Raw genomic sequence first — 23,369 nt, forward strand, 5'->3', positions numbered from 1 at the left:
CGGGGAGAACATGCAAACTCCACACAGAAAGGCCCCCGTTGGTCGTGAGGTTCAAACCCAGAACCTTCTTGCTGTGAGGTGACAGTGCTAACCACTACACCACCAATGGAATAAATTCTTCTATGAAATAAAATCTCTTGAAAGCCCTACAGAGTTTATTGTCACAAAGTTGCCATTGTGGTCTCTTTTATGGTGAGGAAAAACAATAAGTTCTGAATATTAATATATTTCATAAACATGAATAAATGCTAATGTATTAAAGAAAATAAGAATAATAAAATATTCCTTTCTTGTCAGGTTTCGATATCAATTATTTTGAGCACTGGTCAGTCAGTGATTCAGAGTAAAAACAGCCAATCAACAATGACATTCCTATAAATCCCGCCTCCAGATTTGAGACTACCCAATCAGTGAGCCCCAAATTCCGACCACTCAGAGCGGCTTGTCAGTGAGCATCACTCCGCGCATGCGCGTCCTCATTCATTGCACGAGTGTGTGGAAGCCCGAGCCAGGATCGACCGAAGCTGAGAGTTTATTGTGCTTTGTTGTTAATTGACAGCTTGCGTGTGAGATTCATCCACAAGATCGGACACATACATGGCGGACAAAGAGACCCAGGGCGCAGGAGAAATGTCGCTGGGTGAGTGTGGCATCGTAAATTAAAAACAAAATCTGTGCTGTTGCAGCAAATTGCGCAGCGTGTTGCATCAGATCGCCTTTCTTGCTGTAGCCGAGCTTTAGCTTAGCATCGGTGCACTTCCGTGAATATAGTTTCATATTAGATAACATAATATAACTCCATGCTTTTAGCTAGAAGTTCATGTGTCCCGTGATGTGTCCAGATCATCATGCATCTGCATCATGACTGATTAAAACTATAGGATATCTCACTAGACTTTTCATACCATATGTAATAAATAAACAGGCGTTGAAGCCCAAATAGAGTCCAAGAAAGGGTACATAAGCCTCACATGTGACGTCATTATTTCAGATCAGAAGTGTGTGTATATATATATATCTCATCTCATTATCTCTAGCCGCTTTATCCTTCTACAGGGTCACAGGCAAGCTGGAGCCTATCCCAGCTGACTACGGGCGAAAGGCGGGGTACACCCTGGACAAGTCGCCAGGTCATCACAGGGCTGACACATAGACACAGACAACCATTCACACTCACAGTCAATTTAGAGTCACCAGTTAACCTAACCTGCATGTCTTTGGACTGTGGGGGAAACCGGAGCACCCGGAGGAAACCCACGCGGACACGGGGAGAACATGCAAACTCCACACAGAAAGACCCTCGCCGGCCCCGGGGCTCGAACCCAGGACCTTCTTGCTGTGAGGCGACAGCGCTAACCACTACACCACCGTGCCGCCCTATATATATATATATACAAAAGAAAAAATGTGTGTTATATATATATATATATATATATATACACTACTGTTCAAAAGTTTGGGGTCACCCAGACAATTTTGTGTTTTCCATGAAAAGTCACACTTTTATTTACCACCATAAGTTGTAAAATGAATAGAAAATATAGTCAAGGCATTTTTCTGGCCATTTTGAGCATTTAATTGACCCCACAAATGTGATGCTCCAGAAACTCAATCTGCTCAAAGGAAGGTCAGTTTTATAGCTTCTCTAAAGAGCTCAACTGTTTTCAGCTGTGCTAACATGATTGTACAAGGGTTTTCTAATCATCCATTAGCCTTCTGAGGCAATGAGCAAACACATTGTACCATTAGAACACTGGAGTGAGAGTTGCTGGAAATGGGCCTCTATACACCTATGGAGATATTGCACCAAAAACCAGACATTTGCAGCTAGAATAGTCATTTACCACATTAGCAATGTATAGAGTGGATTTCTGATTAGTTTAAAGTGATCTTCATTGAAAAGAACAGTGCTTTTCTTTCAAAAATAAGGACATTTCAAAGTGACCACAAACTTTTGAACGGTAGTGTGTGTATATATACAACCCCGATTCCCAAAAAGTTGGGACAAAGTACAAATTGTAAATAAAAACGGAATGCAATAATTTACAAATCTCAAAAACTGATATTGTATTCACAATAAAACATAGACAACATATCAAATGTCAAAAGTGAGACATTTTGAAATTTCATGCCAAATATTGGCTCATTTGCAATTTCATGACAGCAACACATCTCAAAAAAGTTGGGACAGGGGCAATAAGAGGCTGGAAAAGTTAAAGGTACAAAAAAGAAACAGCTGGAGGACCAAATTGCAACTCATTAGGTCAATTGGCAATAGGTCATTAACATGACTGGGTATAAAAAGAGCATCTTGGAGTGGCAGCGGCTCTCAGAAGTAAAGATGGGAAGAGGATCACCAATCCCCCTAATTCTGCGCCGCCAAATAGTGGAGCAATATCAGAAAGGAGTTCGACAGTGTAAAATTGCAAAGAGTTTGAACATATCATCATCTACAGTGCATAATATCATCAAAAGATTCAGAGAATCTGGAAGAATCTCTGTGCGTAAGGGTCAAGGCCGGAAAACCATACTGGGTGCCCGTGATCTTCGGGCCGCTGCATCACATATAGACATGCTTCTGTATTGGAAATCACAAAATGGGCTCAGGAATATTTCCAGAGAACATTATCTGTGAACACAATTCACCGTGCCATCCGCCGTTGCCAGCTAAAACTCTATAGTTCAAAGAAGAAGCCATATCTAAACATGATCCAGAAGCGCAGACGTCTTCTCTGGGCCAAGGCTCATTTAAAATGGACTGTGGCAAAGTGGAAAACTGTTCTGTGGTCAGATGAATCAAAATTTGAAGTTCTTTATGGAAATCAGGGACGCCATGTCATTCGGACTAAAGAGGAGAAGGACGACCCAAGTTGTTATCAGCGCTCAGTTCAGAAGCCTGCATCTCTGATGGTATGGGGTTGCATTAGTGCGTGTGGCATGGGCAGCTTACACATCTGGAAAGACACCATCAATGCTGAAAGGTATATCCAGGTTCTAGAGCAACATATGCTCCCATCCAGACGACGTCTCTTTCAGGGAAGACCTTGCATTTTCCAACATGACAATGCCAAACCACATACTACATCAATTACAGCATCATGGCTGCGTAGAAGAAGGGTCCGGGTACTGAACTGGCCAGCCTGCAGTCCAGATCTTTCACCCATAGAAAACATTTGGCGCATCATAAAACGGAAGATATGACAAAAAAGACCTAAGACAGTTGAGCAACTAGAATCCTACATTAGACAAGAATGGGTTAACGTTCCTATCCCTAAACTTGAGCAACTTGTCTCCTCAGTCCCCAGACGTTTACAGACTGTTGTAAAGAGAAAAGGGGATGTCTCACAGTGGTAAACATGGCCTTGTCCCAACTTTTTTGAGATGTGTTGTTGTCATGAAATTTAAAATCACCTAATTTTTCTCTTTAAATGATACATTTTCTCAGTTTAAACATTTGATATGTCATCTATGTTCTATTCTGAATAAAATATGGAATTTTGAAACTTCCACATCACTGCATTCCGTTTTTATTTACAATTTGTACTTTGTCCCAACTTTTTTTGGAATCGGGGTTGTATGTGTGTGTGTGTATATATATATATGTGTGTGTGTGTGTGTGTGTATGTATATATATGTATATGTATATATATATATATATATATATATATATATATATATATATATATATATATATATATATATATGTGTATATGTGTGTGTGTATGTATATATATGTGTGTGTGTGTGTATGTATGTATATGTGTGTGTGTGTATATACACACACACTGGCTAGTGGCCTAGTGGCAGTGTGTCCGCCTCTCGATCGGGAGATCGTGAGTTCTATTCACGGTCGGGTCATACCAGAGACCATCATAAAAATGGTACCATCTGGCAAGGCACGCTGCAATACAGATGCGAGTGGGGAGTTAAACTCTCGTGGTTACTCGAAGACCCGCCCCCCCACTGTAACCCTAGCTATGTAATAGGCGAGAGGCCGAGGGCTGTGGAAACGGAGATCGGCGCCGCCCGATGCACCACATGGCGAGGGAAGGACTTTAACTTTTTTTAACACACACACACCAATCAACCATAACATTAAACCACTCACAGGTGAAGTGAATAACATTGTTATATCTCCTTACAGTGGTACCTGTCAGTGGGTGGGATATATTAGACAGCAAGAGAACAGTCAGTTCTCGAAGCTGATGTGTTGGAAGCAGGAAAAAATGGGCAAGTGTAAGGACTTTGACATGAACCGAATTGTGCCAGCAAGACGACTGGGTTAAGCATCTCCAAAACAGCAGGTCTTGAGTGGTGTTCCTGAAAGTACACTGGAAAATAATTCTTTGCTTACGAGTTGACGTCAATGTTGTAGTCGAGTCACTCAACCTTGAGTCCGAGTCCAGTCTCGAGTCCCCAGTGTTCAAGTCTAAGTCATTAAAGAAAATTTCGAGTCTAGTCCGAGAACAAGACTCCAACCGCGCTGTTTGACAGTGCCTGTTGCTGCCTTTATGTGAAACCGTCTTTGCTACTGTGTTGGACTAATGTTACTGCCCCACTGACTGCTCCAGTTTAGTTAATAGGCTACAGATAAAAAGCTTGTTCATCGGTCAGTATCAACAAGGCAAATAACATGAGAGAGGGTTAACACTAGCTAGTTCATCACTCATTAAGCAAGCCCTGCTATCAACAGAGCAATGAACATAGCGTGTCACTTCTCCGGGTGGAGTCTTACCAAATGACAATTGAAGTTCGAGGTTGTCCCTGTCATCTCCTTGATAGTTCTTCTACATATGGAACACATAGCAGTGCATTTTTTCCCACTGTGCAAGAAGTCTGTATAAGCAAAGCGGACAATCCTAGGGGCGTTCTCTCCAGGCATTTTAGCGCCGTTAACGTTAGTTTGTTCCTGAACATGATGTATGAACAGGTGAACGTGCATTCTCTTGCAAGAAATTAGTATTAAAGTTAATGTAAATATAAATATCTTATGCCAAATTATTGAAAATATAAAGAAAAAAATCAGAGTCCTCAATTCCAGTTTACGAGCCAGAATGCATTTAATGCACGAATCTGAGTCCGAGTCATCAGTGCTCAAGTCCAAGTCAAGTCACGAGTCCTTAAAATTAGGGCATTAGTCGGACTTTACTATAAGCCTGATTGACGTTGACAGTCTTGGAATGCATAATGTGATGTGACCAAAGATAACTGGCGCCAAAGTTCTGGCATTGTCTGAAATTCTTGACTAAAATCTCAGAAATGTGACCAGTGCTGTGGTGCTTGAAATTCAACAAGGATTGCAACACTCGCTTCTTCAGAATCAAGTTTATTGCCAAGTCTGTTCTCACCACAGTGGATCATCCGAATCCGCATATTTGATTTGGCATAGGATTCTTTTCTACACCGGATGTCTTTCCTGACGCAACCCTCCCTAGTCTATCTGGGCTTGGAACCGGTACTGAGTATGCACTGGCTTGTCCAGCCCCAGTGGCTGGGTAGTTTTTACCTAACCTGCATGTCTTTGGATTGTGGGGGAAACCGGAGCACCCGGAAAAAACCCACGCAGACTCGGGGAGAACATGCAAACTCCACACAGAAAGGCCCTTGTCGGATGTGAGATTCGAACCCAGAGCCTTCTTGCTGTGAGGTGACAGTGCTAACCACTGCACCACCATTTGCAAAACTCTCTTGACAGCTACAAATACAGTAATACGGTAGTGACAATGGTGAAACTTAACTGAAACACACTATTGGACATAAAAATATTGTTTTTCCTCAAGCTCACGTTGAAAAATGTTTGTTTATGAGAGCTTGTTTCTGCATGATTTCAGATACAGTAGCACTGATTGATGATGTCAGCAGGATATAGTTATTTTTGTTAATCCTAGGTGTATCGTTAGAGAATCTGCAGCATATAAGCTGAAATGGAGAAATGTAGGAGTTGGCCAAGATTTTATTGGGATCAATTCATACACAGTGGGGCAAGTACAAGTGATCTTAAACCTGTTGTGATGTGTGTTGTTTTGCCAGAGGAGCTGTATGTCTCTGATAAACAGGGCAGTGATCAGGATGGAGATGGGACTGAACAGAAGCCTTTCAAAACTCCACTGAAGGTAGATGAGATATCTTCCGTTTTCTTTGCAATTCACTCTAATTGGACATCGAAGTCATATTTTGCATGAAGAGTTGAATATGTTTATTACTGTATTAGTGATGTGTAGTAAATGCATTCTGCAGTTCTATTATTATTATTATTATTATTATTATTATTATTATTAAGCAATCATAGTAATGAGGATGCAAATACTTATTTGTTTTTGTAGGCTCTGCAATTTGCCGGAAAAGAACCTTTCCCAACAATCTATGTGGATTCTCAGAAAGAAGGAGAGGTATGAAAGAAAAAAGTGGGAAAAGGAATATCCGCCCTCTTTTTTATTTTTATTTATTTTTTTAATGCAATCTGATCTCTTTATTTCTTTCTCTATCTAGCGGTGGACTGTGATCTCCAAAACCCAACTGAAGAATGTGAAAAAACTCTTCCACAGGGAACAAATGAAGACAGATGCGAAAGATAAGAAAGAGGTATTCACTCACAAAGTGCTGATGTTTTCTTATTTACCAGTACATGTTTTAAATACAATAATGTTTTATATGCAAAGGTTTTTTGTTTTTTATATACACCCAAGGCATCTGTTGCAAAAATTAAAACACTGTGTTCATGGGCAGGCGGAAGATGCTGAGAGGAGAGAGAAAAATCTAGAGGAAGCCAAGAAGATTGTTATTGAGAATGACTCCAGCCTCCCAGAACCCACGACGGTAAAGTCAAAGCTCAGTTTAATCACAATCTCCAGATTATTTGTCGAGACTTAATTTTTTTTTCAGGACATAAGCAGAGGTACTATGCAGTATAATGAAAACGGTCATCCAAATGCCATCCAGTGGTCTTTAGTAAGGATTTGTAATTTACAAATTATAGAACTTAAAGTGCATATGCTGGACCAATTTCGTGTTTTTTTTATATGAAAGTATGTCCCTTTACACACTCATCCAGAAGGGTAATTTTGCACAAGGCCATCTGTCTACAGCAGAAAAAAATAAAATAACAAAACGCGTCTGGAAAAATCCCAAGGGAGTCTGGAGCCAGAATCGTGACGTTACCTGCGGAAGCGCCAGCAGGCTGTGCGAGGTTTGCACGGTTTCAGTGCACAGCCTGTGTAGACCAAGCGTTCCCATTTCTCTCTCATTGTCTGGTCTTTTGGAAAACGATGAGTACTAATCCCATCAAGATTGGTGTTGCTACACCCTGCTACCATACATCTGTTAACCGTTTTAATAATTACGCGATAACGTTGAAGAAATTTGCAGAAAATCACCAGGTTGTTTTCTCATAAACAAACCAGCGTTGACATAGGATTCAGAGGGAGGCGTCCCACAGATGTCACGAAAATCAATATTTGCCGGGAAATCCAAATGCCAAGTTTTTTCAGAGGCGGACCAATTCGCCTCAAATGGCTTGATTTCAACTGAATTTTTCTGGTATTGCGCAAGGTAAAAAAACTGCACAAAATGTTACAGATATTTGACCGAAGTTTAATATAAAATAGGAGAATTACATTGATCTTGCTCCTGAATTTACCCGTGATATGCACTTTAAAGGTAGACTGCCTTTCAGATATTTTACGTTTAGGTCATAAAAAGAATTTTCCCTGACACTCAGTTAGTTTTGTTTCGTGGACCGAAAGCTACTGAATTCGAATCACAGACTTAAATTTTATTAATTTTTAAAAAATAGAACAATTAATGAATTTAACACCACGTGGCCCTAAATTCTTTGCTATTTTTTCCTGTTTCACCATGATGCAATTCAAGATACTATGTCATGCATGACGTGGTGGGCTTTCCCTGTTCGCGCAAGGCATTGTAGGATACAAATTTGAAACAGGAGAGAAAAATGGAGGATGAGAATGAAACGTGAAAAACTGACTACAGTAACGGAAAGTGAGAAGAAAAGACGTTATGTTATATACGAAGGAAAGGAAACGCAGGACCAAACTAATAAATATCGGCGGTCAGCGAGCACCTCGGTGTGATCAGCTGTTCGTTTAGCGACAGAATGATGGAACTGTCAGTGCACAGTCAAGGTAAATCTGTAGATGGCAGTAATGTAACACTGGATGCCAGCTGCTGTAAAACCCAAAAGAAGAAGCAGGTAAACCTGTGCATGTGCACACGGACTTCCTCTGTCTGCTTGACTGCACAAAGCGAGCGATTTCATGCACCTTATTTGCTCAGGAATCCCTTCAAATTAAATAACTTCCCAGCCACAGAATGTTTTTTTTTTTTAAGATATTACAGAAATAAATGTATATCACAATGACCAAATTTCAGAGCGAACTAAATTTCACCAGTTTTATGAAATCGAAAGGCCGTCTACTTTTAAGCAAACTCCTCCATACTCGCTTCTGACTTTCTATTTTTTTAAAATACGTTTTAAATACAATCGCAAATTTTTCTGGAGCTTTCAGGCTTGGCTCCTCTCGTCGTATTCTCTTTAACTACTCTGTAGTATTGGACCAGGTGGATGGAGCACAGAAGCACGGCAGGCCAGAACTGAGTTCTCAGTGAACTATTTATTGTTAGCTTTTCATCCTTTTATCACTTCCCAGCTATGTGCGCGCGCACACACACACACACACACACACACACACACACACACACACACACAAGTGTTCTGGTTGGGAGAGCTCCCTTTCTCTGCTCTCCTCTCCTTTTAAAGGGCGCAGTCACTGGGGAAGACACACGAACACAGGTTAATCCCCATCAGGTGCAATGATTCCACCACTTACCTTCCCTGACTCCGCCCTCCATTCACAGACCGACGCTTGGCCACGCCCCCGCTGTCACATACTAATTTCTCCATTGTTCTTGAAGCGTTTGCTTCTCTTTGTTAACGTTTTTCTAGATCGCGGGGAGACGGTAATACCTTTAATCTATTTCCCTATTTGAACAACCGATATGTTTCATTTTTGCGCAGTTTTTGAAGACGGATTCAGCCTTGCTTATACAAAAGACGGTGTCTGTTTGACCCCCAGGTCTAATTATCACATGATGTGTGATGTCTTGCGCAAGGGGTCTAGAAATAACACCATCTGCTAGAAGAACTGGCAATTCTTGTTTGAATCTGTAGCTGACACGCTCAATATGCAACGCTCACATATAAAGCAGTATGAAAATTAAGATGCATTTTTGCCTACCTTGTGTTTGGTTGGACATTTTGCGGATGAAAAAGAAAAAAAAATATTGTGTTCTCACAGCCTTTTGTGTTTAAGATGGAACTGTGGATGAATCAGCAGAAACTCGGATGAGCATGTGTTGATGATATAAAGTTTTCAGTACAATGATTGGCTAATTCAAATCTGAAATTGTGCATGTTGGCGTATTATGTAACAGGTTAACTGTGTGTGTTAACTATGGTTTGGTGTGTATGTGTGTATCAGGTTAAGATCCATGAGCTGGAGCCTCTGAGGGAACAGAGAGTAAAAGTGTTCGGCTGGGTGCACAGGCTACGTCGTCAAGGTAACCCGCTGTCCATAATGTAGCGTATTATTCTATCCACATTCACCGGATATGAGCAATCACGTGCTCTGATTGGCTACTCTACTACTAGGCTATCAGCTCATGTACCGTGAGTAGAGAAAAACAAAATGGTGACGCGTGTTGCTGAACCAACCGAGGATGAAATAAAAACTCTACTCAAAAACAGAACCCCAAAAAATGAAAATAAAAAAAATACCATGATAAGATCTTTTTTAGCTTTGGATTTTATTTGCAGACCATGAAACATTCCATGTCTATTGTTACATTACATGTTATTGTACATTCCTAATGTAACAAATGGAAATATGTGAGTCCTTTCTTAACAAATAGACCATGACATTCCTCCCCCCCCTTTAATGCATCAACAAATACTTGCAAAAGTATTTACCCCCTCCCATTGAACTTTTCCATATTTTGCCGTGTTACACCCTGGAACTGACATGGCCGGTATACAGTGGTGCTTGAAAGTTTGTGAACCCTTTAGAATTTTCTATATTTCTGCATAAATATGACCTAAAACATCATCAGATTTTCACACAAGTCCTAAAAGTAGATAAAGAGAACCCAGTTAAACAAACAAGACAAAAATAGAATACTTGGTCATTTATTGATTGAGGAAAATCATCCAGTGTTACATATCTGTGAGTGGCAAAAGTATGTGAACCTCTAGGATTAGCAGTTAATATGAAGGTGAAATTAGAGTCAGGTGTTTTCAATCAATGGGATGACAATGAGGAGTGAGTGGGCATCCTGTTTTATTTAAAGAACAGGGATCTATCAAAGTCTGATCTTCACAACACATGTTTGTGGAAGTGTATTATGGCACGAACAAAGGAGATTTCTGAGGACCTCAGAAAAAAGTGTTGTTGATGCTCATCAGGCTGAAAAAGGTTATAAGAGCATCTCTAAAGAGTTTGGACTCCACCAATCCACAGTCAGAGAGACTGTGTACAAATGGAGGAAATTCAAGACCATTGTTACCCTCCCCAGGAGTGGTCGACCAATAAAGATCACTCCAAGAACAAGGCGTGTAATAGTCGGTGAGGTCACAAAGGACCCCAGGGTAACTTTTAAGCAACTGAAGGCCTCTCTCACATTGGCTAATGTTCATGAGTCCACCATCAGGAGAACACTGAACAACAATGGTGTGCATGGCAGGGTTGCAAGGAGAAAGCCACTGCTCCCCAAAAAGAACATTGCTGCTCGTCTGCTGTTTGCTAAAGATTACGTGGACAAGCCAGAAGGCTATTGGAAAAATGTTTTGTGGATGGACGAGACCAAAACAGAACTTTTTGGTTTAAATGAGAAGTGTTATGTTTGGAGAAAGGAAAACACTGCATTCCAGCAGAAGAACCTTATCCCATCTGTGAAACATGGTGGTGGTACTATCATGGTTTGGGCCTGTTTTGTTGCATCTGGGCCAGGACGGCTTGCCATCATTGATGGAACAATGAATTCTGAATTATACCAGTGAATTCTAAAGGAAAATGTCAGGACATCTGTCCATGAACTGAATCTCAAGAGAAGGTGGGTCATGCAGCAAGACAACGACCCTAAGCACACAAGTCGTTCTACCAAAGAATGGTTAAAGAAGAATAAAGTTAATGTTTTGGAATGGCCAAGTCAAAGTCCTGACCTTAATCCAATCGAAATGTTGTGGAAGGACCTGAAGCGAGCAGTTCATGTGAGGAAACCCACCAACATCCCAGAGTTGAAGCTGTTCTGTACGGAGGAATGGGCTAAAATTCCTCCAAGCTGGTGTGCAGGACTGATCAACAGTTACCGGAAACGTTTAGTTGCAGTTATTGTTGCACAAGGGGGTCACACCAGATACTGAAAGCAAAGGTTCACATACTTTTGCCCCTCACAGATATGTAATATTGGCTCATTTTCCTCAATAAATAAATGACCAAGTATAATATTTTTGTCTCATTTATTTAATTGGGTTCTCTTTATTTATTTTTAGGACTTGTGTGAAAATCTGATGATGTTTTAGGTCAGATTTATACAGAAATATAGAAAATTCTAAAGGGTTCACAAACTTTCAAGCACCACTGTACATTATGAGTGTGAGTCAGACTCTTACTACGGAGCCATGCAGTTGTAATTCATGCAGAGTGCAGTTTGGTACCGTCTTGCTAATAGAATCAAGGCCTTCCCTGAAAGTGATGTCATCTGGATGGCAGCACGTTGCTCGAAATTTTTGGAGGAATTTCATGAAACTTGGCAGGATTCTTTGTTAAATGTCGGTAGTACACATATTGTAATTTTGTTAAATTGGGTCACATTTTACCAGCGTTGCAGCCCTTCATTAACAAAATTATACTTTCACAATTTCATGAGAGCATGTTTTCCTTCTGAAATCAACTCCTCTCTCAATTTTTGGAGGAATTTCACCAAACTTGGCAAAAGGCATTGTTATATTTGGTAATATCCATATTGTTATTTTGTTCAATTCGGTCGCATTTTACCAGAGTTGTGGCCCTTGATTAACAATCTTGTACTTTCACAATTTCATGAAGGTGTGCTCGCCTTCTGACATCAACTCCTCTCACAATTTTTGGACGAATTTCTCGAAGCTTGGCAAAAGGCCTTGTTATATGACGGTAATACGCATATTGTGATTTGATTTTGTTTGTGAAAATTTTACCAGAGTTTTGACCCTTGATTAAATAATACGCATATTGTACACTTTCATGAGGGTGTACATTCTGAAATCACCTCCTCTCACAATTTGTGGAGGAATTTCACCAAACTCGGCAAAAGGTTGTATTATATGACGGTTATACGCAGATTGAAATTTCGTCTAATTTGGGCACATTTTACCAGAGTTATGCCCTTGATTACAACCCCGATTCCAAAAACGTTGGGACAAAGTACAAATTGTAAATAAAAACGGAATGCAATGATGTGGAAGTTTCAAAAGTCCATATTTTATTCAGAATAGAACATAGATGACATATCAAATGTTTAAACTGAGAAAATGTATCATTTAAAGAGAAAAATTAGGTGATTTTAAATTTCATGACAACAACACATCTCAAAAAAGTTGGGACAAGGCCATGTTTACCACTGTGAGACATCCCCTTTTCTCTTTACAACAGTCTGTAAACGTCTGGGGACTGAGGAGACAAGTTGCTCAAGTTTAGGGATAGGAATGTTAACCCATTCTTGTCTAATGTAGGATTCTAGTTGCTCAACTGTCTTAGGTCTTTTTTGTCATATCTTCCGTTTTATGATGCGCCAAATGTTTTCTATGGGTGAAAGATCTGGACTGCAGGCTGGCCAGTTCAGTACCCGGACCCTTCTTCTACGCAGCCATGATGCTGTAATTGATGCAGTATGTGGTTTGGCATTGTCATGTTGGAAAATGCAAGGTCTTCCCTGAAAGAGACGTCATCTGGATGGGAGCATATGTTGCTCTAGAACAGGGGTGGGCAAACTTTTTGGCTCAGGGGCCACATTGACTTTTGAAATTTGCCAGGCGGGCCGGGCCAGCACCAAATTCATACATATCGAACATAAACCGGATAAGCTTTAGTGTTATTGTAAGGCCTTCACTGACAGAGACCCAAATGCAGATCAGATTGACATTTATTTTAGTTCTCAGTCAACAAAGGCAGAGCAGAAAAATGTTTGCAGTTCAATAGATTGGCACTGGATCCATCCAGAAAAGTAATACACACACACACACACACACACAACGTGACAGTAAGAAAAGTAGCACACTTAATTCTTAAATTACATCTTTGAGCTGCCAGGATGAGTAGGATGCCAGTGTATTTGTATATTTGTATCATTTTATACATACAACTAAATTGCATATCATTAAATTGAACTAAATTACATATCAGTACATATCATTTTTGTACATTTCACTGAACTCGTAGATTTACACCTGAGTGGTTTTTTTTAACCATCCACTTCCAGCCTGCCAGTACAACCAACCACCATTAGTAGGAGAGGTACCACACCATTCCAAAATGTTTGCAGTTCAACAGTTTGGGTACCACACCATGCCAACATGTTTGCAGTTCAGTGGTTTGGCACTGGATCCATCCAGCCCACAACATCAAACAAAACAGCTCAAGAAAGCAAAAAACTCCAAACTGGTTTTCAGGTTCAAAGTCACTCACTGAAATATTTCCAGTCCTCAAAAAATCAAAACACAGGTTCCAAACAGGTTTTCATATTCCAAAAGGCCACTCATAGATCAGAGTAACCTCCACAGGCAAAAGTCCAGGAACAGATATAAGCAGAAGCAAGGTCAGCTGCTCATATCCTAGCTGCACCTATAATAGCAGACAGGGACATAAATGAAGGGTGGAGCAGACACCCAAAAGCACATGGTACTTAAAAACAAACACCAGCACTACAGCAGCCACCCACGACAACCAAAATTACTAAGAGTTATACTTTTTATATTATTATGTCTGTAAACATGTGACTACCATCTTATTACAGCTCCAACATAGTTTTAAAAAGAGAAAGTGTTAATACTCACATTCACTCAGCAACCGCTGAGCTGTATTCATCCGTTCTTGCGCTGACTGGTTGTTAGCATAATTAGCATGCTTGGAGGAAAAGTGCCGTTTGATGTTCTATTCCTTTAAAACTGCAACGGTTTTCTTTGCAAATAAGGCATACAGCCTTTGATCGGACTTCAGCAAAAAAATATTTAGTTGTCCATTCTTTATTGAACACCCTGCACTCACTGTCCACTTTTCTTTTTTTAGGACCACTCATTGTAAAGTTTTATCCTGTGTTCTCGAGATCATCAGTGGCACGGGCGCCAGAATGACTTCCATGGCACGCGCTGCACCACTCTGCAAATGTAATCTCGCGTGAATACGACTGACTGGAAAGACGGATCTCTAGAACACCTGTCTACGTGATAACACTGAAGCTTATAGTTTATAGATCTGCTCAATCGCGTTTATATGATTGTCTTCCGCGGGCCGGATTAAAAACGCCAATGGGCCGGATGTGGCCCGCGGGCCGTAGTTTGCCCACCTCGGCTCTAGAACCTGGATATACCTTTCAGCATTGATGGTGTCTTTCCAGATGTGTAAGCTGCCCATGCCACACGCACTAATGCAGCCCCATACCATCAGAGATGCAGGCTTCTGAACTGAGCGCTGATAACAACTTGGGTCGTCCTCTTCTTTAGTCCGAATGACACGGCGTCCCTGATTTCCATAAAGAACTTCAAATTTTGATTCGTCTGACCACAGAACAGTTTTCCACTTTGCCACAGTCCATTTTAAATGAGCCTTGGCCCAGAGAAGACGTCTGCACTTCTGAATCATGTTTAGATACGGCTTCTTCTTTGAACTATAGAGTTTTGTGTTCACAGATAATGTTCTCTGGAAATATTCCTGAGCCCATTTTGTGATTTCCAATACAGAAGCATGCCTGTATGTGATGCAGTGCCGTCTAAGGGCCCGAAGATCACGGGCACCCAGTATGGTTTTCCGGCCTTGACCCTTACGCACAGAGATTCTTCCAGATTCTCTGAAACTTTTGATGATATTATGCACTGTAGATGATGATATGTTCAAACTCTTTGTAATTTTACACTGTCGAACTCCTTTCTGATATTGCTCCACTATTTGTCGGCGCAGAATTAGGGGGATTGGTGATCCTCTTCCCATCTTTACTTCTGAGAGCTGCTGCCACTCCAAGATGCTCTTTTTATACCCAGTCATGTTAATGACCTATTGCCAGTTGACCTAATGAGTTGCAATTTGGTCCTCCAGCTGTTCCTTTTTTGTACCTTTAACTTTTCCAGCCTCTTATTGCCCCTGTCCCAACTTTTTTGAGATGTGTTGCTGTCATGAAATTTCAAATGAGCCAATATTTGGCATGAAATTTCAAAATGTCTCACTTTCGACATTTGATATGTTGTCTATGTTCTATTGTGAATACAATATCAGTTTTTGAGATTTGTAAATTATTGCATTCTGTTTTTATTTACAATGTGTACTTTGTCCCAACTTTTTTGGAATTGGGGTTGTATTAACAAACTTGTACTTTGGCAATTTCATCAAGGTGTGCTTGCTTTCTGAAATCAACTTCCCTCACAATTTTTATTATCCCCCGCTGGCCAAAAGGCCCGAAGGGGGATTATGTCGTGGCGATGTCCATCCGTCTGTCCGACCCAGGAAAGGTACTCGCCTTCTGAAATAAACTCTTCTCACAGTTTTTGGAGGAATTTCATGAAACTTGACAAGATTCTTTGTTATATCTCGGTAATATGCATATTGTAATTTCGTTCAATTTAGTCGCATTTTACCAGAGTTATGGCATAGTTGCCAGCGGGGGATATTGCGCTCTCAGAGCACTCTTATTTGTTTTACACAGCGTCCCAACTTTTTTGGAATTGGGATTGTAAATCATCTGTTAACAATTTAATACTTCATTTTAATACTATAGAGGTTTATTTTTGTAATGGCTAATAAAATTGACTATTTTTGTGTGTTTTTTATGTTAGGAAAGAACCTCCTGTTCATTGTGCTGAGAGATGGAACAGGATATCTGCAGTGTGTCCTCACTGATAAACTGGTAATCAACTGATATGTGATGTTGTTGTTGTTGTTATTATATAACTGTAGTGTTTAGTATTATTGCAAAAGTCCTTGATATCTTTCCATAATGTTACATACCCTCCCCTTGGCTCTTATTACAGAGCATTTGGACCTGAACAAACAGTTAAAGGAGTCATATTTAAGTCTTCACGTTTACTTTACAACAATTTTGACAATTTTTTTTCCCCAATTTTTACAATCCTGTTTTTTTTTCGAATACAATACTGCCCCCCCCCCCCCCCCCCAACTGAAAGTGTGTGTGTGTGTGTGTGATGGTGGGGGTGTTTGTACTCGTGTTTGTTGGTTGTACTTGCGTGTAAGTATATGGATGAAACGCTCATGTGAATTAATGATTGTGTGTTTTTTTTTTTTTTCCTCTTTTAGTGTCAGTGCTATAACGGGCTCGTATTGTCTACTGAAAGCACAGTGGCTCTGTATGGAATAGTGAAACCGGTTCCTGAGGGAAAACAGGTACCAAGCTTGGAGAAAAACAACTCACTATTGCACTGTTCTATTTGTTCTTTTGTGTTTCAGATGTGAATTAGTAAATTAAAATTACTAGTGTTAATTAAAGGTCATAGGCAATGGTTTTCAATTTATGCACATTTGAAACTTTATATGTTAAAAAACCCTCTGTAATCTTCTTCTGGTCCCAAGAAGTATTGTTAATAAGTAATAATTAAAATAAGTTAGCACAGATCGTGGCAAATTTCTGTTCGGCGATTTTCGTGACCACTTGGCGCGTGACGTCATTCAAGATAAACAAACCGCTTGAGTTGAGTCCACTTCAGTTTACTTGCATTGCCGTTCGGCTTGAGTGCAGACGTGCATTTGGGAATTTCCAAAGAGAAACCATGCCTTATTGTTGTGCAGTGAACTGTAACAACGGGACCGGTTCAGGAAGAAGTTTTTACCTTTTTCCGAAAGAGGAAAAGAAGCGGAGCAAGAGGGTTGTTTTTTTTTTTCCAAAAAAGGAGAAGAGGCAGAGCAATTGGGCTGGCTTTTTCTGAAAAGGGAGAAGAGGCAGAGCGAGAGGGTTGGTTTTTTTCTGAAAAAGGAGAAGAGGTGGAGCGAGAGGGTTGGCTTTTTCTGAAAAAGGAGAAGAGGCGGAGCGAGTGGGTTGGCTTTTTCCGAAAGAGGAGACGAGGCGGAGAGAGTGGATTGTGCGCATGAAGCCAGAGGGTTGTTTTTTTCCGGAAGAGGAGACGAGGCGGAGAGAGTGGATTGTGCGTGTGAAGCCAGAGGGTTGGCTTTTTCCGAAAGAGGAAAAGAGGTGGAGAGAGTGGATTGTGGGCGTGAAACCAAATCAAGCAGTCAAAGAGGAAACGGAGCAGCAACGCTCAAGCAAAAAGAAGATTGGAGGTAAACATTTTTACTTTTGCTCGCAATTGACAAGTCAAGAATCCTGAGGGATCCTGTACAATCATTGTGGAAATGAGACAAAGGGATATTTCCTCGCTTAGAGTAGGCTATAAATAGTATAATGCTGTGGGTGGCAGGCTAATGTGGCCTACCGGCGCACTGTCAAGTAATCATTACCTATATCCACTAGGGAGGGCGGCTTAATTATTCTTCAAAAGGGCTCTTATTTAGTATTACGATGAAAGTAGGAATTTATCATAATTACCAGGATAAATCGTTTGGGCGCGAGTCTTGTTGAGGTCTGGTGTCACCGCGATCAGAGTCGGCCGAGTCGCTGTCCGATTCCGAGGCTGCACGGTCAAACCAGTGAGCCACATTCACCGATTGCTTGGCAACGGCCCTAGGTTCATACATATATGGTTTCACCTTTCAATATTCAATTTGGAGAGTTCCTACTTCAAAATCGCTATCGCTTTCAGACATTTTACACAACCTCTCACGACCAAAGTCTGTACACGTGTGCTCGGTTTGCAAGTAAACACAGAACTGCTCCCAGTCTGTTTGGCTTAAATGACGTCACGACGACGGTCCCCTGGCGGCGAAAGTGCGCATAAGTGAGATGTAAATAAACCTTCGGAAATTGGGCAAAACAGTATATTTTAACCGTTTTCAATTTTAGGGTGCAAATCAGACACTAGGAAGATTGAATTCGCTTTTTGGGTCGTTCTTCTAGACAATAAAGTTGATATTCTACGTTTCACCTCCGACCATTGCCTATGACCTTTAAGGTCAGAATATTTTCCTGTAAGAGGTGTTTGTTTGCTCTTATAACATTAAACATTCTTCTTACAGAATGCTTAACTATAGTTAACAGTTATTCCAGGAAATCGAGCCGTATATGAGCTGATGAGGCACGTAGCACCGAGTTGTCTATAAGCCATGTATGACGAGATTGAGTGGAATAATTGTTTTATTCTATCCACAGTCACTGGATTTCGAGAAACGGAGCATTTTTCTTTATTTTTTGCAAATTCGACAAATCAACACTTTATACAAAACATCAGACAAAATAACTTCTGCTTCGAATGTAAACAAACCGGCAAAATGACAGTAGCAATTTGTGAAAAATGCAAGAATAATAATAATAGTTCTTGAAAAATAAAAACCCTACATTCTTACCATTCCATATTTTTTGCTTTTTTATTTTTATTTTTTAATATTTTTTGGGTTTTTGTTTTCGAGTAGAGTTTTTATTTCATCCTCAGTTGGTTCAGCAACATGCACCGCCATTTTGTTTTTCTCTACTCACAGTATATGAGCTGATAGCCTAGTAGTAGAGTAGTCAATCAGAGTGCACGATTGCTCATATCCAGTGAATGTGGATAGAAAAACAGTTATACATATGATAATTTTTGATTATGTGGAGCCATACAGGTCCCTATGAATGAGTTGTTACTTTAGAAAAAATAATGCTTTAGGGCGTCATAGTAATCCGTGATCTGCTTTGCTGTTAAACTAAAGTGATCCAATACCTTCAGTCAGCAATGGTGTGGTATAATAATATATACCAAGTTTTTCATTTTAGACGGAAATAATGTTCATTTACGTCCTCCATTTAAATAACTAAACAACAAATCACCATATATAATATATATCATTAAGTAGTTGATTTTCCTGCATTTAAACTCATTACTTACCTGGCTGAGAGTACATTTGTTTGAAACCCGATTATCCAGCAGTTGAGCACTTTTCCTTTAAATATAACAATTGTAATATTTTGGACAAACACAAATGATAGCATTATTCTGTATCTAGCCGTAACATGTAAGAGAACCTAAACCTTTGCTGCTATTGCTCTTCATGAAGGATTTTTGGCGATCGCAATCCACATATTGAAAATGTTCTAGTCACTGCTGTTACAAATGAATTTGGTGTTCCATCTTAGGCTCCAGGAGGCCACGAGCTGCACTGTGATTTCTGGGAGCTGATCGGTCTCTCTCCGGCTGGCGGCATTGACAATCTGTTGAACGAGGAGTCCGATGTGGACGTTCAGCTCAACAATAGGCACATGATGATCCGTGGAGAAAACGTGTCCAAAATCCTGCGAGTGCGCTCCACAGTGACACACTGCTTCAGAGAGCACTTCTTCAGCCGTGGCTACTATGAGGTGCGGCCATAAAAAAAACCCAAAACTTTATCCTGTATGAGAATCATTACATTCAATATTATGCTACCATAAAGGTACATAACATAGCAAAACATAAACGGAATAGACAATTTAAAACGGAAATGAATGAGAAGATGGCAAGCACTGAAATAAACATGTCATAGGAACTGAGGATTATATTGCCAGTGTATCACGTTAATTACGGCAAATTTGGTTTAATTAAACAATTTGGCTTCCACTCTTATTAGTCAGCAGCCTTGAAAATAGCATTTGTTATTTTAATAGCACATCCTATTGTTTTGCATTGTATCATTTTATCCATGTGTTGACAGTGTACACAGCTTAATGAAGCAACAAGATGCGAAATCAAGATCATGAAATTGGAATAGTGCAAGAATAATGCACTTAAACTGAAGTTCAGAATCTTGTGTAACTCAGTCTTGTCTGTGTGTGACTAAGACAAACTCTCCCTCTCACACACAATTCTCTGAGTAGCGTTTAAGTCTGTATACTGATACATGCAATTTTGGTATTAAATCCTTAATATGTGCACGAACCTCAACATGATATGGGCCGATACAAACTGAAGATGCAGGATTTACAGAAATAGTAGTTGGATTAAAGGAGAACTGAAATCATTTTTAAACTTGCTTTATTTCTTAATTAACATGTTATTCAATTACGTTTTTGGTTTTAGTAACCTTATATTGTGATTTGTATTGGCAACTAATTCCAATTAAATATTATACTTATCGGCCGATTCGGTTTTTAGCCATGTTGAATTTAGTTCGTTTGGTCCACGGCAGGCGTTGCTTATCCACGTGATCTTCACAAGACTTGTGTGAGACTTCGAAACGTGACGTGTCAGCCAGGTGTCAGTGCCGCCATTTTGAAAACTGTTTTCCAAACGAAATATTGCACAAAAATGAGTTTAAATGACGATTACTGCCTACTTTTTTCAAACTTTCCTGATTGCTATCAAAACAAACAAAACTTCCGGCTTGATTACGTCAGCATTCGAAAGAGGGCGTGCGCGTCTTTTGACAACGTTGGCAGATGTTGGTCGCTTTGATTTCCACTGTACGTTTTACTTTGTCCTATGATGTCTCGCACAGGTCTCAACGAATCTTGTTTACGGCCATTGCTTTGACATATGGACTGATATATTCCGTAGCATATTTCAAACACTCATAACTTGCTACAGCAGTGACAAAATAGCGATCAAAAATGCATTCCGATATTTAATAAAATGAGAAATAGAATTTTGATAATAAAAAATTTGCCTTCAGTTCTCCTTTAAAGATGAGACAATCAGGTGCAAATGTGTAGTGATCGAAAAACTCATCGTGGATTTGTCACAACCTTTGTCAGTTTTGTAGGCATGTAACGAGTCACCTAATTCTTTGTTTGCAATCATGTGACTTTTTTTTTTTTTACCTTCGGTTTCGCATTCATTGTCATCTTGTGGAAAACATTCTACATCTGACCATGTTAACAGACTAGAACCAAAACCAAAATGATGATCTTATCTCATCTCATTATCTCTAGCTGCTTTATCCTGTTCTACAGGGTTGCAGGCAAGCTGGAGCCTATCCCAGCTGACTACGGGCGAAAGGCAGGGCACACCCCGGACAAGTCGCCAGGTCATCACAGGGCTGACACATAGACACAGACAACCATTCACACTCACATTCACACCTACGGTCAATTTAGAGTCACCAGTTAACCTAACCTGCATGTCTTTGGACTGTGGGGGAAACCGGAGCACCCGGAGGAAACCCACGCGGACACGGGGAGAACATGCAAACTCCACACAGAAAGGCCCTCGCCGGCCACGGGGCTCAAACCCAGACCTTCTTGCTGTGAGGCGACAGCGCTAACCACTACACCACCGTGCTGCAAACCCCCCCCCCAAAATGATGATATCAAGAAAAAATATATTTATGTGATGGACTGGACCCCTACAGCTTAAAAAAACAGACTTTTCAAGCAATTTCAACAACTTTCCAAACATACAGTTTCTGGACAATTCCAATGATCTGGTCGTCCAAACATTGTTTTACACAAAGAATCAAATGAAAGCTTTCACAAGTCTCAAAGCCTATGACGTTTTCGTTTGTGGCTAGGTTCATGACGTTGGAATAAGACTTCTAAAGCAGGGTTTCTCAACCTTTTCTGCTTTAAGGGGCACCTATTCATACTTGTAACAAGTCGGGGCCCATTAAAAAAGATGCCCAATTATTTTGTCTCATCTATTCTATTATAATCTAATAATGTGTTGTAAAGTGTATTAAAAGGATGTAATATCACTCCCTGTTACAGACGGGAGCCCAGGAATTAAATAAATGCAATAAAAACAAACTGTTTTTAATTGTAGGTATTGTATTTAAAACTGTATAGATGTGCCAGAAGCAAACATAAAACCATGCGTGCAGGACATTCTCACTCAACAGGGATTAATGATCTAAAAGTGGAGTCTGGGCGATTAACACAAGAACTGATTGCCATGTTTGTGTCCAGCAAACAAAAACCAAGAAGTGGATATAGAAAGCACTCAATGGGATTAGGTCCTTACACCTTAACAAAGAAGGATTTTTCCAATGAGTTGGAAAACTATCCATCCGTTGATTTTCCCGACATCTCAAACTACCTGGTGCTGCAGACATTGTTCTGCACGGGGACACAGATGAAAATGTGGAACTTTTTTATGTGTGGCTGGGTTAAAGATCTGGGGATCAGGACACTACAAGATAGATGGTGGGAGACAGAGCTACGTGCAGGAAGAGTGTTTATTAGCAGGCGTAATATTTACAAAAATGAAACAGAGAGCAGAGTATTTAAACAGCGTTATAAACATGGCTAGAAACAAACGTGACAGTGATAATGATAATACTTCACAAAGTCTCTGTGAAAACAGCTTCGTATCTGTGCGTGCTGATTGCGCTCAAATCAGTATCAGGTGTTTCCTGTAATGACTGGGTCCCAAGCATGCACAACGTGCTCTGTGAGCGAGTGCGGCCACTCGAGCTGCGCCAGGCTCAAGCGTGCAAAGGTGTGACAGTCAAGTGTTCACCTGCTGTGTGACCACAACTTTTAGCTCACATGTATATCGCCATCAAAATGCCTCATTTTCATTGATAACCCATTGTAAAGCATCATGAACTGTAGTGTGACCGTAGCTTAATGAGGCAGACGTGACATCAGATGCAATCCGGCAATTGTACCCTACGACGAGTAAAAAATCAACTTGAAAAAAATGTCACAGCCCACTAAATGGCGCTTCACAGCTCATTAGGCCCAGTGGTTGAGAAACACTGTTCTAAAGGACAATAATTGTCTTATTTTTGCGAGGGTGAGTAGTGTAAACCGAAGTGTAGTATGCGATTCGAGTCGGACCTGCTGTAGGCATTTTTGCAACGATAACTTAGATTTTATTTCATGACATTTTAAACATAGCTCAGACTTATGAATCGACATCATTGGACAACCTGAAAAAATACATAAACTATCGAGTTTCAGTCAAGGTCGACCTACAAACTACAGTGGTGCTTGAAAGTTTGTGAACCCTTTAGAATTTTCTATATTTCTGCATAAATATGACCTAAAACATCATCAGATTTTCACACAAGTCCTAGAAGTAGATAAAGAGAACCCAG

The 23,369-nt window shown here is 40.2% G+C and overlaps 1 protein-coding gene across 1 annotated transcript in view; it reads left to right on the plus strand.

Moving 5' to 3' along the window:
• Positions 1 to 471: 471 nt before the first annotated feature.
• Positions 472 to 23,369, plus strand: part of nars1 (asparaginyl-tRNA synthetase 1) — a 35,533-nt gene continuing 12,635 nt past the window's right edge. Inside the window, exons 1-9 of the mRNA XM_060935588.1 lie at positions 472 to 640; positions 6,031 to 6,113; positions 6,324 to 6,389; positions 6,490 to 6,582; positions 6,727 to 6,816; positions 9,498 to 9,576; positions 16,091 to 16,161; positions 16,569 to 16,655; positions 19,492 to 19,713. Of these exons, the coding sequence (XP_060791571.1) occupies positions 598 to 640; positions 6,031 to 6,113; positions 6,324 to 6,389; positions 6,490 to 6,582; positions 6,727 to 6,816; positions 9,498 to 9,576; positions 16,091 to 16,161; positions 16,569 to 16,655; positions 19,492 to 19,713 (834 nt within the window). The 5' untranslated portion in view covers positions 472 to 597. The remainder of the gene's footprint in view (positions 641 to 6,030; positions 6,114 to 6,323; positions 6,390 to 6,489; positions 6,583 to 6,726; positions 6,817 to 9,497; positions 9,577 to 16,090; positions 16,162 to 16,568; positions 16,656 to 19,491; positions 19,714 to 23,369) is intronic.

The sequence above is a fragment of the Neoarius graeffei genome, chromosome 12, assembly GCF_027579695.1.
Source record: "Neoarius graeffei isolate fNeoGra1 chromosome 12, fNeoGra1.pri, whole genome shotgun sequence".
NCBI lineage: Eukaryota > Metazoa > Chordata > Actinopteri > Siluriformes > Ariidae > Neoarius > Neoarius graeffei.